General features: G+C 36.6%; 1 protein-coding gene across 1 annotated transcript in view; it reads left to right on the top strand.

The window, feature by feature from the left end:
- Positions 1 to 16234, top strand: part of LOC136255281 (hemicentin-1-like) — a 122892-nt gene that overhangs the window by 9508 nt on the left and 97150 nt on the right. Inside the window, exon 3 of the mRNA XM_066048007.1 lies at positions 11663 to 11950. Within this exon, the coding sequence (XP_065904079.1) occupies positions 11663 to 11950 (288 nt within the window). The remainder of the gene's footprint in view (positions 1 to 11662; positions 11951 to 16234) is intronic.

Here is a 16234-nt window from a genome sequence, read left to right as displayed (position 1 = left end):
TTGAATTCTCTACAAGGTGGTTTGTTTGAGGCTGAACTCTCTACATGGCAGATTCTTTGTAGCTGAACTCTCTACAGAGTGATGTATTTGCAGCTGAACTCTCTACATGATGGTTTCTTTGTAACTGAACACTCTACAAGGTGACTTCTTCTAGCTGATCTTTCTACAGGGTGAATTGTTTGTAGCTGAACTATCTACAAGGTAACTTCTTCTAGCTGATCTCTCTACAGGGTGATTTGTTTGTAACTGAACTCTCTACATGATGGTTTCTTTGTAGCTGAACTCTCTACAAGGTGACTTCTTCTAGCTTATACCTCTACAGGGGGATTTATTTGTAGCTGAACTCTCTACAAGTGATTTATGTGCAACTGAACTCTTTATGTGGTGGTTTCTTTGTAGCTGAACTCTCTACAAGGTGACCTCTTCTAGCTGATCTATCTACAGGGTGATTTGTTTCTAGCTGAACTCTCTACAGGTGATTTTTTGCAGCTAAACACTCTACATGGTGGTTTCTTTGTAGCTGAACTCTGTACATAATGGTTTCTTTGTAGCTGAACTCTTTCCAAGGTGACTTCTTCTAGCTGATCTTTCTACTGGGTGATTTGCTTGCAGCTGAACTCTCTACATGGTGGTTCTTTGTTGCTGAACTCTCTACAAGGTGAATTCTTTTACCTGATCTCTCTACAGGGTAATTTGTTTGTAACTGAACTCTGTACAAGGTGCGTTTTTGTGGTTGATCTCACTGCAGGTTGATTTGTTTGTAGCTGAACTCACTAAAGGGTGATTTGCTTGTAGCTGAACTCCTTGCATTGTGTCTAGTTACTAGCTGATCTCTCTACAGGGTGATTTGTTTGTAGCTGATCTCTCTACAAGTTGATTTGTGTGTAGCTGATCTCTCTGCAGGTTGATTAATTTGTAGCCGATCTCTCTACAGTGTAATTTGTTTGTAGCTGAACTGTCTATAAGGTGATTTGTTTGTAGCTGATCTCTCTGCAGGTTGATTTGTTTTAGCTGAACTCTCTACAGGCAGATTTACTTGTAGCTGAACTCTTTACATTGTGTCTAGTTTCTAGCTGATCTCTCTACAGGTTGATTTGTTTGTAGCCGATCTCTCTACAGGGTAATTTGTTTGTAGCTGAACTCTCTATAAGGTGATTTGTTTGCAGCTGAACTCTCTACATGGTGGTTTCTTTGTTGCTGAACTCTCTACAGGGTGTTTTGCTTGTAACTGAACTCTCTACAGGGTGATTTGCTTGTAGCTGACCTCTCTTCAGGGTGATTTGTTTCTAGCTGATATCTCTACAGGGTGATTTTTTGTAGCTGACCTCTCTTCAGGGTGATTTGTTTCTAGCTGATCGCTCTACAGTTTGGTTAGTTTGTAGCTGAACTCTCTACAGGGTGATTTGCTTGTAGCTGAACTCCTTACATTGTGTCTAGTTTCTAGTTGATATCTCTACAGGGTGATTTTTTGTAGCTGAACTCTCTATAGGGTGATTGTTTCTAGCTTATCTCTCTACAGATAGATTTGTGTTGATTTGTTCATTGCTGATCACTCTAAAGGTTGATTTGTTGTAGCTGAACACTCTGCAAAGTGTTTTATTTGTAGCTGATCTCTCTACAGGGTAATTTGTTTGTAGCTGAACTCTCTCCACAGTGATTTGTGTGTAGCTGAATTCTCTAGAGAGTGACTTAATTGTAGCTGAATTCTCTACAGGGTGCATGACTTTTTTATAGCTGAACTTTCTTCAGTGTGACTTGTAATGTTCTGAATCTCTATAGTGATATATTTGCTTAACTCTCCACATGGTGACTTGCTTCTTGCTGAACTGTCTATAAGATTAACTGTTTGCAGCTGAACTCCCTACAAAATAACTTGTGATGTAATAAAATTCTATAATGGAGTAAATAAATTAGCCGAATGCTCTATTAGGGTGACTGTTCTATTAGAGTATCTCGATCTCGCATTTGCTACACGGAGTTGGCTTTAGAATCATAACTCAGTGGTTTGTAATCCGATTCTTCTGTACTACTACAAGGACTTTCTATGAAGATTATTCCAGCTATACACCGATTTTCAGCTCATTGCTCTAAGTGGTTTGCCTAGTAGGCGTGAAAACTAGTACTTTTTTATTCGTAAAAATCGATCGCGTAATTGTGACACAGGTTGGAATTTGTGTCATATCTCCATGGTCTTTATCTCGATTCCTTTCAAACCACCAAAAGGCACTCCTACGATGGTTACTCCATCTACATAGCAATTTTCAACTCATTCCATGAAGCGGTTTACCCTGTAGTTGTGACAACAAATCGATCTTGTTTTACGCGAATAATCGGTCATAACTCCTGAACCATTCATCGGATTTGTACCAAATTTGATGCTAGGATTCGCCGTTGAACTCCCTTTCTGTGTGCCAAATTTCATGGCAATCGGAGTACGCGTTTGCTTGTTATAGCAATTTTTGCAAGTGTGCGAAAAGACGAAGAAGAAAAAAAAAAAACGAAGAAAAATAAACGAAACTTTGGCAGCTCGTATCTCGGAAATGGCTGGAGCGATTTCCTTCAAATTTGGAATGTAGACTCCCCTGGCTAGCGGGCAACTGTGTAGCAAGTTTGGTTCCAATCGGATACGTGATCACTGAGATACAAAGGTGTGAAAATGACGTTTTCGTTCTTCCTGTCAATATACTCACGGGTGTGGCGCGCCGGCTTCTTGGGCCGCACAACACACTACCGTGTGTCTTGATAGGTGGAAAAAAAGCAAAATCGGCTCAACCCAAAACTATTTTCACAGAATTCAAGTAAGTGGATCAAGCTTACTGAGTCACTTTGTTATTCTCTGGCTAACATTACCCAACTATTTGATACAGTCAATGGTGCTGGATTTCAGAAGCTTGTACATGACTTGGAACCTAGGCATAAACTTCCTGACAGGAAAACTATATCTACTACATACGTACATGCCACGAATTTACAAAAATAAAAGGGAAGCTATTCAATAAGAGCTTCATAGCTCATGCAAAGAATTTTCTTTTTCCACTGATATGTGGTCATCATATATGTTAGCTTCACTCTTCTTCAAACAAGACTGCAATGCAGTTTTTATGTTGGAAGCATTATCAATTGCTACTGCTATCAAATCTACCATTTCTAATTCCCACTCACTGATAATGCAGCATATCTCCTCAGCAGTAAATTGTCATCAGTGTGTAGCTGATAATCTTCATTGATGTAGCCATGTACTGAACTCATCTATTGAAAAGACCATGGCAATACTAGGTGTTTTCTGAGCTCTTGCTCATTGTCATCAGCTAACTATTCACATTCATTGATCGACTAATGCCTGTTATGTACTTAAAAGAAAACAAATTAACTTGTATAATCTTCAGCATAATCCATAATCTAACACATGATGTTGTTATGAGGTGGAATTCTTCGTATTACATGGTAGAAAGAGCTGTCGAATTACAGAAACCTATTTGTGCTGCATTGCTTGAATTGGAAAGGGATGCCTAGTGAGGACTATGTCACTTACCAAGTACAGTAATAAATTTTATTTTTAGGTCGTTTTGTATTCTTAGATTTTGATGTACTTCATGACTGCGTTGATGCTGATCCAATAACTCAATTTCTGCTTTCACATTGCTGATCAATTAAGCCTTTCACTATCTGACAAAAATGCAGATAATTTTAGTCTAGGGTCTAGAAAGCATACTTTAGTAAGTTGGTTTAAAATTTGACATGTGTAGCATCCTGATAAATTATCAAACATAGCTTTCTTCATAGATTTCTTTAAATTTGAGTCAGAAGATGAACTTTTGTAGGTGAATATTGAGTAGCTTATGTAACAAATGATTGTGATTGTAACTCATTTTTCCCCACCCAAACCTTCTGTAATTTGTACAAGGGGTTTCATTACAGCTAGGTAATCTCACATTGCTGCAAACTCAGCAAACAATAATTTACCGAAAGCTTCACAACCCACTATTTCTGAAAAATATATCTGGGGACTGCTTGTTATCATTCTGTACCACCAGCTAAATTGAATTATAAAAATGCAAGCACCTTACTAATTGGTGGAAACAATTTGGCACGACTGGTATGCAAGTATCTGTTGGTGCCAGCAACATCTGTGCCATCAGAAAGGGCATTCAGTATTACCGGTCATAAATGACCAATAAACTTGTCTTCTTCCTCAAAGTGTTAACATGCTGATGTTCTTGGCAGAAAACCTGTAAAAAGCTCAACAATCATGCAATATGATTTTTGTAGAGGTGTTATATTATCACTGTACTAACTGTACATTTTAGAAATGTTGTTAGCATTGTAACTGGATTTTACAGCATCATAATTGTGATATAAAAGTTACTATTCTATTATGATAGTGATAGTTGTACTATTGCTCTGCTCTAATCAGGGGCGGATCTAGGATTTATAAAAGGGGGGGGCTAACTCAAGGTACTAATCTCTTGGGTAGAGGTGTGTGAAGCACACTTCCCAGGATGCGAAGCATACTGGAACTAGGGGGTCTGGGGGCATGCCCCCCCCCCCCAGGAAAATTTTGAAAAATAGATGCTAAAATACTGCAATTTGGAGATATTTCCACATAAAATTCATAATATTTTCCATATTTTATATACTGCCTTTAGATTGTAGGTATGGCTCTTTGAAGCATTTTGCTAATGGAAAAGTTTGGGTAGGTACAGACAACCAAGTACACGATGCACCCCTCTCACAATTGCACAACACTGAATAGGTGCATGTTAGAATAAGAATGTTGAAAGTGGAAAATTTTGAAATTTGAACAATACAAGATTGAATCTGAGAGCATTTTCAATGGAAATTGTGTACCTGAATTAAGTATTGCCATACATATTAACTACACAAGTAGATGAATGAAGCCCTTTAAACAGACCAATGCACTTCATTGTATGTATAGGTGCAGGCAGATTTGGAAAAATTCCATAACAGAACCAACTACATGTTTCCAGTGAATGTTCTATTAGAGTAGTTAGCTGACTGCTCTATTAGAGTATCTCGATCTTGTACACCTCCAATGCTGATCTGGGCCCTTGTTGCATAAACTTTAGCATAAATCCAGTGATAATACCTGGAAAGATGTTTATAAGGTGGTTTTATGAGTATTTGTATTATTAGTGATCATATAATTATGCTAAGACAAAATTTCATTATAATACTCAGCATATTGATCAAGTAAAGCCTAAATATGAAGGGGGGGCTTCAGCCCCCAAAGCCCCCCCATCCCCCCTGGATACGCCCCTGCTAATCTAGTACTTCTATTGGTAGATCTATGTTGATAAGTAGATTTACACTAGAATTTTCATTTATAAATCAGAAATTATTTGAGGTGATCAGCAAAGATAGCAGCTGTTCAGTGGTTAGGATTTTTATTTTTATTTTATTTTTTGATTCAGTTTGTAAGTATTAGTATTATATAGAATAGTTATAACTATTACTTAACAAACGATAAAGTCAGTCAAATGAGCTAATCCTACCCTCTGCACAAACAAGGTCAATAGCTGCAGGCTCTTTAAAGCTAAAGCGATGGTAGGAAGATCTAGAACCTCTCAAACAAGTGATGGCTGCACGAAGTAGTGAAAAACTCAGTTTGCATCTTAACCAGTGCAGGGTCATGCTATAAGACTGTCCATTTTTTCTGACAGCAGAGTGGCTATTCTCTTGTACACTACTGTGGCCAGTGGTTAGGAATGCAGGTGTTAGATATTGCGGATCCTAGTTCGATCTCTGGTAAGTTTATTTTGACATTTTTGTGCACCTTTTTAACTCGCAGTGACTGCTCTATTAGAGTATCTTGATGCAACATTAAAACTTGTTTTTATAGCTTTGCAGTTGTAACTTTATTGCTTTTCAAACCACAAAAAGTTTGCACTACGATGGTTTCTCCATGTACAGATTGATTTTTTTCAAGTCATTCCCTCAAGCTGTTTTCCCTGTGGTCTTGGAAAAAAATTGCTATCACGTTTTTTGGAATATCGTGTATAACTCCCTTGTTCATAATCCAATGTGTGCAAAATTTGGACTATATATGTGCTGCATTATGTTTATGCAGCTCTCCAACTTTAAAGAGAATTGACTGAAGTATATGTATGTTATGTTATAGCAATTTTTCTAAATGTTGCGAAAAGAATAGAATTACGAAGTTTCACCCCAGTTTCACCTCAGTTTCAAGAATTAAGGAGTTTCACCCACCCTGAGGGAATGTCCACAGCAAAATACATTTGCTGAGTTTCCTCTACCCTTGTGACTGTGGTCAGGCAATCAGGCAGTGAGACTAAAACTCAAGTTGTGGTGATTTTTAAAAATAATTCTATATCCTACTACCTGTAAGTGTTTTGTATTATTTAATGCTGTATTATTTATTATATGGACTGGTACTATTCTGTAAAGGTGATATTTGTCATTAAAAGTCTCTATGATGATTTTAAAGGCAGAATTTTGGGTGGTGGCTTGCAAACTTTTTGGGGCAATTCCTACTTAAATGATACACTGTACCACCATACCATTTGATATAAATGCCATTGAAATACATTGGATAAAAAACACGTGGTGCATAAATTATTTACGCGATATTTTAATCACTTCAGTAAACAGTAAAGACTCAAATTGAAATATTTAATATACCAATTAATACCATACCTGTTTCACTGCCCATACAAAAGTCTCAATAGTAGCAGTGAAATTTATCCCGTATTTCACTGGTAGCAGTGAAAAGTTGTAATTGCAATTTCATTGGCTAGAATTTATGTTAACAATGTAGCGCCAATTAGTGTTGACGCGTGTTTAGTACGTAGTGACAAATTGTGTACATAGAAACGCTAATGCACAGCATGCGTATATGCAGCGAGTATGGTATTAACTGGGAATAGCATGGGTAGCAGTGAAATTTGGGATAAATATCACTCATGTTGTATTGGAAATGGCAAATTTTACTCGGCTTCGCCTCGTGAAATTTATCTCCATTTCCAATACAACACTCGTGGTATTTATCCCAAATTTCACTGCTACCCATGCTATTACTAGTACGGATTTGCCTCTTCATGGAGAGTAGGAATATCTTTGTTTCATTTCTGTACCATAAAGTAAACATGAGTTACGTGTTGTTTTTTTTACGTTGCAGTATAACATAACTTAATCATTGCCATTTTTAAGTTTGAGCAGCCTTCCTGCTTGATAGTATGGGTGTACTTAGGTGAAAAACTAGGGCTGTACTAATTCCACTTTTTACCGATACTTCAAATACCAAGTACTCAACTGGGAAATATCTGCAAGTACAAGTATTAATGAATACCAAGTATCTTAAAGTAGCTACTTCACGTACACAATTATTAGTAACACAATATATAGTGTATTTCATGGTATTCTTGTACAAGTTTTTATGGTTCATGTTCATGATGAAGTAGCCAATCAAAAAGTTGCCAAAATGCAAACCAGTTTAATGGATAGTCCAGTATTCTTCTGTATTTTAACTGGAGAAGTGTAGATACTCATAATAGTGCTTACAAAAATAGTAGAGCGGCATAGCGAAATGTTGTGCACTTTGTGCAGAAAATATAAAACTTTGCACATAGTATCTACCTACCATGAAGTGTATTTTGAGATGTGGAGCCATTGCAGATTTGACCTTTGGTGTCCTCTACAGTTCATTTTATGCTCAAAATAGTGACCCTCGTCTATGTATCACCCATACAACACTCAATTTGCTCAAACTAGGTGCCAAATTGAATATATTTATCCAAGAAACAAGTTGATACTTGTTGCAAGTTCATAGCATATTCCATTTTAAAAATATAGTAATTTTTACCAGCAGCAAATTCATATAAATTCAACCGCCCACGCAATTACACCCTTATTTACATTCTTTATTTGCTATTCAATTATTAATTTTTTATCTAACCATGAGCACTGCAAGTTACATATACAACCAAAACTTGGAGAGATATCTAGGAGTGAGGCATGGGGGTTATGTACAATACTCCTGTGAGATAAATCAATAAACGTCATAATTACGTGACCCATGTAGTCTGGGGAAACCGGTCTTATCACCTATTTAGAAGTGTCAAGAACGTAAGTATTTACTGTGTAGTAGCTCGCCAATGGTTGAAGGTATGTGTACCAAATTTTCACACTTTTTACACCAATTCCTTACCTTTCAGAACATTCACTATGCAAGTAGCCAACAACTAAATTTCGTGCCATTTTAGATAGTTTTATTATTATTAACACTTTACAGTGACCAGCACTGAAGGTCTACAGCAACATGTGCTGCAGCCTTAGGATTACCTAACCTAATTTCAAAGACTTACACTTAATGACTTAGACTTAATGACTTATAACTGGAAAGGTGTAACAGAAAAGGGGCCAAAGCAAGGGAAAAAGCATGGTTGACTGTATCAGGCAAGCTACAAAAGGGGAGGGAGGCGGGGACCCAGAATGAGAGCAAAAGGCTGTTCAAAAAAATGAAAAGGAAGGCATAAGGCTGAATTAGGCCAAGTTATGTGCCATTCAGGTCTCAAAACTGGCTAAAATGAAAGAAAATTCACAGCAGAGGTATTTATTTAACACCACAGAGCTGTACAGCCACATACAGCCATCCCCAGGCTGACCAGAGCTCCATTAGGGACCCACATCACACATACGGATTGCCACTGTGCTTGGGAAGAGCAGCCATCAAAACCAGACCACTCAAGTCTAGCTGATTTTGATTGTGAAATTAGGCAGTATATTCATGTAGCTTTGTGTTCTGGGTGAAAAATCGAACCTGCTGACATGGGTGATAAGACCGGTTTTCCCAGACTGGGTCACATATTTAGTTGTTTTGTCATCAGATTAAACTCAAATTTGTGATTATTTATGGCTATAATTTGCTTCTGTATATATACTAATAATGTTTGATGTATAGATAAAACTCTAAGGTTATACATGCTACTATCAGTCATATTTGCTGAAAAATCTTTAAGCCTTATATGTATCTAGCATACCATATTCATAGCTAATTTTGTGAACTGACTACAGGGAGATTATGGTCATGAACTATACCTACATCTTCTATCCCCTTAAATATATATTTTCCTTTAGAGAGACACACACCCAAGATGTGGTGGAGTTTGAGGGCACAACCAACTAAACAATTCGTGTTTCACAATTTGGTTCTATATAGCAAAATGTGTTCCATGTTGCAAGTTAGCTAGAATGCTAATGACCTCAGAAAATGTATTTTCCAAAGCTTTACAACAATAAACATTTAGCATACAGGTTTTAGAATCAGTACTATTAGTCAGACCTTCATATAGGAAATGACTTAAGGGGAGTCACAATGAGAGTAAGTGGTGACGATGATACAAAGATCTTTGTGTTCATAGCTAGTTTACACACACGGCATCTAAAGGGGCATGCCATACACCCAGGATATTTTAGACTTCCTCTGGTGCATTCTCACCTTCAACCTCTAAGGTACCTTAGAATGACCTACAGTACCTGATAATGACAAGAAGTAATCTCATGCTTGTATTCTCAGGTACAGTTCTGGGATGTTGTACCTGGCAAAATATACACATGTCATGTATATTACAGTTGTTGTTGACGTATTCACTGAAGTTTTGATTTTTAATTTAAGGAGTTTGTTGTCAAAGAGGGGATACAAAGAACCCATCCTCCCCAAAAATCAACTATTACAGAATCCCTCATAGTAGTTAAAACTGTTGATAAAGCAACATACGTATAATTATAAGCTTTGTTCAACTACCACAAGAGAGGAGGGTACATACCCCCATGCTCCACCCCTGGATATCTCTCCATTTTTTTGTTGTATATGTAGCCTGCAGTGCTCATGGTTAGCTAATATATATATAAAATGTGAGTTGGAAACAAGAATTTAGATGAAGAGTGTAATTGTATGGGCGGTTGAATATATATGAATTTGTAGTGTTGCACCGATAATCGGTTCAATAATCGGTATCGGGCCGATATTGGCTACTAGCCGATTAATCGGTTTTGATTAAATCAAGGCCGATGTTAATCTCCACTGCGCTGTGTAGTATAATGATGTGGGGGAGGCTAGACATAAGTTATTTGGCATTTTAATTAAGTTATGTGTTAATAGTTTAGTGGTGACTACAAGCCATGCCCATAATAAACTGTCAGGGTTTAGGCCATGCCCAACAATAAACTGAGGTTTTTAGGTTTCTGTGTAGTGCCAGCCACTTGTCTCAACTGTATAGCAGTAGTAAAATGTACTTAAAACCTGTTTACCATGAGTAACTTTAACTTGTGGTATACATCTAAATTTACATTTTAGCCTAGAATGAGCTGTATATCAATGGTTAAGTCACTAATATGAGCCATTTAATAATGATGAGGATGAGTGTTAGTGTTATTAGTGTATATCGGATCAGTTATCGGTATCAGCTAATTCTGTTGCTTAATATCGGTTATCGGAATAATCGGCTAATTTGGATATCGGTGCAACACTATGAATTTGCTGCTGATAAAAATTACCATAACTTTGAAAATGGAATATGCTATGAACTTGTAACAAGTATCAACTTGTTTATTAGATAAATATCTTCAATTTGGCACCTAGTTTAAACAAAGTGAATGTTGTATATTATAGACAAAGGTCACTATTATTGAGCATAAAATGAACTGTAGAGGATAACAAAGGTCAGATCTGTAATGACTCCATATCTCAAAATACACTTCATTGTAGGTAGGTACTATGTGCAAAGTTTCATTCTCCTAACACAAATTTCTAATAAAACAGTCACTTCTACCTGATTGCTCCATTAGAGTTATTGACTATTCTGTTAGAGTATATCGATCTCTTTAAAGCACTTTCACAGGTGAGTTTCAGCATAGATCAGTAATTTTTCTAGTAGTTACTACATAGTGTTATACTTTACTTGATGCATTAGGTGTCCATTGTGCTAGTGAAATAAGCAAGTACAAACAAATTTTATTATATTCTTGCACGTAATAAAAATTGGTATCTGCAACAATATAATGACTGATTCCGATATTTCATGAAAACAGCAGTATCGGCCCTATACTAATACTGACACTACAATCAGTGCAACGCTATGCCTTGATGAATGCCCCAGTTCATGGTGAACAGAATGACACAAGTCCCAATGCCATAGCCCAAGACTTATGATTGATTAAACGATCGCACATAATTTTTCCATATAGGCACTGTACAAATCTAGTGTTTTGCTCTTCTTGTTGTCTATTGATAGAACTCCAAAGCGCTAGCCAGAAAAGGCTGAACTTTACCAGTCCATTCCCTCTAGACAACTAAAAAAGTCATAATATTAAATTTTGGGAAAATGCTAACAAGTCATGTTTTCTCTTAGTAGGTCACAAATATTTAATCACACACAAAGCTATACACACAAGTGATTCTTTCTCAACAACTCCTGTAGTAAGGAAGAAAGTGATAAGTTAAAAGGAAGGCCCAAAGCCAGCTTATGGCCAGTTTTGTAGTTTGCATTACAAAAAGAAATGATATCTAAACCAAAAAGGCCACTTTTGTGCAGCTTGGCTGTTTTGGATTAGATATTGTATTACATTTCTTCAATATACATTCCACTGATGCCATCACTATACTGCTAATTAATGTATTATGTAGACGCTCCAACATTTATTGCACAAGTAATGGATGATACAGAAAATGAAGGAAACATAGCTAACTTTGATTGTCATACTACTGGTGAACCAGTTCCTACCATCAGTTGGTACTTTAATGATGTTCCAGTGGATGTGACTAATACAGTGAAGTATAGTGTGATATCTACAGGATCTGGTCAAAGTATCTTAAGAATCAATAATGTACGGTCATCTGATGTGGGTACCTACACATGTAATGCTACTAATGTAATATCTAGTGACACTAGCTCTGGAGTACTGACTGTTAATGGTGAGTTTACACTTCTTCCATTTCTGTATACTTCTTATGCATAGTTACAATTATGAATACATTACCATAACAGAATACAATTAATTTTGGAATCTGCTTACATCAATGTTTAACTCTTCAACATCCAATATTCAGTATATTGGACAGTAATGCATATACTCGTATTAACTCCCATAACTTTATAAGGCCTGAGCCTAATATGCTCCAAATTTTACCTACTATTCTTTCCAGAATTTCTCAAAATTTTCTCCTATTATTTTTTTTAAATTCTTGTATCTAGCCTATTATTCCATAATAATTCTCAGTTTCTGTGACTACTCACTTAGTTTTCAAGATGCTCATAAGGAGTTTTTTCAAGAATTGAAGTATTCCATATTACACACCATTTTTGTAACCATATAAGTATTTTTATAACAAACTTAGAAAAGCTATGTGCAGTAACAAGAGTCCATAATAATATAACTGGTAGTAATAATTCAAGTGTTGTCAACTATTGGCTGCTAGTGTATTTAAACTGTAGCTATAGCTACATACTAAGGTAATGATATCAAGCTAAGATACACTAGTATAAGATGTACAAGATTCAGAATTGTAGATAATCATGCAGTTAAATCCCTGATACTGACTACAAATTGTTAACTTGAAATGACCTGACTGCTCTATTAGAGTATTTAAGTGTTCTATTAGAGTAAAGTGATCTTTTAGAAGCTTTCAACTTCTTTTCAGTTAGCACTTTGCAGCACTCCTATAATAATGTCAGCTATACATCATTCCTAGTAGCTTAACGTTTCTTCTAGCTACTCAAGAAGAGACACACCCCTTAATTCCACTGATTATTCCCATGAATGTCCGATAGTTCTAAAATTATTCCTGTAACAACCTATTATTCCAAAATTATTCTCACAAAATTGGTGATCTATTATTCTCAAAGTAATTCCAGCATATTAGGCACAGGCCTACTATATATTGAGAGTTCCTTAACACCACATGAATCAAACATTGCATTGTTTGAAGAATATCTCCACTGCTAAGCTGTCCAATTAAAAAGCTCTTCCACAATTGTGCATCATTATACCCAGTGGTTTAATTAACTGTATTTATGTACACTGACCTGAATGACAATTCGATCCGCTTCCATGATTACCAACTAGCCTCCTTATGCACGAAAATCTCCCCAACAAAGTTTGGTAATAGTGTTTATAGATTGTAGGCTATTTCAGTCCTTCCCATACTCTTGCCATTCTAATTAAACTACTCATGGTACTGAGCTATACATAACATGAACCTATTCAGCTGTCATCCTACAGAGGCCTTGCACTATCACATTCCGCCTAGCAGGAATGGAGAAGCTGTATTTCCAGCTATTACTCTGCTGACAACACTCCTCTGTATCAATGTAGTGATCTGCACAATTTTTGAAGCATGTTTGAATGCTTATTTAGTAAAAGAGAGATTGGAGCCTAGCTTGGAGTGTGACAAAAAGGAAGAGAGTAAATCAGCATTTGCTCTAGCAGCGGCAATGCCAATGTTTTTGACAATTGAGCCAATATTTGCCCAGCATGTAGGCAGCATAATCGGCACATAAAACATATGCATAGTTTTATTTAATTTGTTGCTGCTGTTGTTTCTACTGCTGCTGCTGTTGCTGTTTCAGTTGATAGTAGAACCTGCATGTGCATAATGTAGTACTGTTGCTGCTGTTGCTGATAATAGAGCCTCAGATCTGTAATACTATAGCTTGAACTGTGTGGTAGCTTAGAGTAAATGCTGGTGCTTGCTATGCAGATATGGCTCTTTTGTGTAACACTGCAGTAGTGACACTGTGCAAGGAAAGAACAGAACCAATACACAAACACACCCCAAACACACAGAAAAACTGCAGCAGCTGAAGTGTGCAAGACTAGAGGGTGAATACACAAATACAAAAACAAGAGATGCACAAAAACCACTACATGTTAGGCTGAGGTGTGTTTACTCAGCTAGATGTTAATATGTATGCATATACGTTGTGACAAAATACTGGGAGAGATTGGCTTGCATGTATAAAACATTGTATAAGATAGAAGTAAGTAGCAATTGCTGATAGTATGGTGAGTAGTGGTAGTGTGGTGAATGGTACTACAAATACTCAATGTGTAACTCTGTAAAAGGGGGGGCTGTATATTTCGTATGTATGATTTACTGTTAGGAGCATGGAAGGATTAGAGGTTTGGGTAATTTCGCTGAAGCATGTGATTGAATCTAGGGGACACACTGACACATGTGCTGTGTTTCTAATGAGAGCCTAGCCATACTAGCAAAAGCATCAAGCATTATGCCAGCATAATAGGACGATTTTCAAGATTTTAAATTAAATGTGCAATGCATGCGCCAAAAATACAGTAGGTGACTTTAAAAAGTTTACATTTGGTTTTGTAAAGACCATTGTAATGTAATAGTTTTACGATGACCTTTGTAATGGTAAAAACCAAACATATCGTAATTACTATCATGTTTACATATGTTTACATGTTTAAAACAAAACAAGTCTAGTTGCCAGTTGCATGTACAACCACACAGAGAGGGGCAAGAACAAATTAAATGTGTAACTACCAGCTGGCAACAAGCTTGATAACAGCAAGGGCAGTGAAATTTGTAACTTAGTAGCTGTCATGTAGCAGTCAATTAACAAAACAATACCTGTACAATATACAACACAACACAAGCAATCGTAATTACTATTGTAATTACTAAAGCAACCGTAAAAACCAATGGTAATTACTAATAGTATTACAATAGTTCTTTTTGAACCAAATGTAAACTTTTTAAAGTCCCCTACTGTACAACAGACCATGAACACATTATGCCTTAGTACTGCATTTCATATCAAGAAAATGTGCAATGTTATTATTTTTATTGTTTCTTTGGTTGATTATTTACACTTCACAAAAAAAGATTGAGATACTCTAATAGAGCAGTCACTTACTCTAATACAGCAGTCAGGAAAGACCATGATGCACTCTAATAAAGCAGCCAACTCCAGAAAATAATCTTGATTTTGAAAGCATAATTTTGAGCATAATAGGCTGAATTTTTGAGCACTGCTCAAAACCATAATAGGCTATTTCCAAAGCATAATCGGTTCAAGCCTAGCTAGTGTGTTATAGTCTGTAGTTCCCTACTCAGAATTAACTCCAACATTAATTCATTTAAATGATTATTTAAACCCCATTTAACATTGTTCACTAACCTTACTACACCACGGCCTCAGTTTAATGTTCCAAGCTTCTTTTATCTTTGGTTATTGCTGTCGTCAGCCTCACACATTCAGTTGACTGCTGCTCTTCTTTTTGGTTGCAGACCTCACACTATCAATTGATTGTGGAGGGTTTGGTAAGTGTACAAGGCCTCGACAGCTATGAGACAAACTTTTTCTGATGTTTTTAGATTGTAAGCCAAAAATATTAAGCCATTGATACCATACTTTTATGGCAGACACTTGGGTAAGCAAGACGTCTGGGACAGGGCTATCATCAGTCCTTCTCAGACTATTGCCATTCTAGGCCACAAAAAGGGAATTGTTCAACGATTACTTTTCACCAAGAAATCTGATACAGATATGATGTGTATGTATGATATTTTCTGTCTGACATACATCAATGTGTCCATAATGAAAGGTTCTAAGACAGGACTCTTTGTAAATTTGTGGGCCTATGGCATATGTGTTTGTACCAGGTCTATCTACCTCAATAAAAAGCTAAAGTAAATTGTCCATAGTAAATATCCAGTGCACATTTCTTACACTTTACCTGTGGACTCACTTGGCATGCACATTTTAATCAAGAGCTCTGACTATGACTTCTTTCTTGAAGACATCTACTTGGCTGTGGAAGGAAGTGTCATTTGCTATTCATTACCAATCATAGGTCTACTTGACTGACTTACATGGAGGAAAATTAATACTAAGATATAGCCTTTGTTAGCAAAAGTCAGCACAGCACATGCAGGTGATTTGTTAGGAAGTGTTAAATACCTGTCCCAGAGTTATAAGATAAAATTCAACTTGGTGTAGCAAGTGCGAGATCGAGATACTCTAATAGAGCAGTCACCGTAAAGAGAGATGAAATTACCCTGTAGAGCGATCAGCTAGAAACAAGTCACCCTGTTAGTGTAGAGAGTTCTACTACATTTCAAGTCATCCTGTAGAGATTTCAGTTAGAAACAAGTCACCCTGTATAGAGAATAGCTGGACACAAATCACCCTGTACAGAGATCAGATTGATCAAGTCACCCTGTAGAGAATTC

Source organism: Dysidea avara, chromosome 5 (genome assembly GCF_963678975.1).
Source record: "Dysidea avara chromosome 5, odDysAvar1.4, whole genome shotgun sequence".
NCBI lineage: Eukaryota > Metazoa > Porifera > Demospongiae > Dictyoceratida > Dysideidae > Dysidea > Dysidea avara.
The sequence above is the reverse complement of the archived record's forward strand: the minus strand, read 5'-3'. Positions and strand labels throughout refer to the sequence as shown.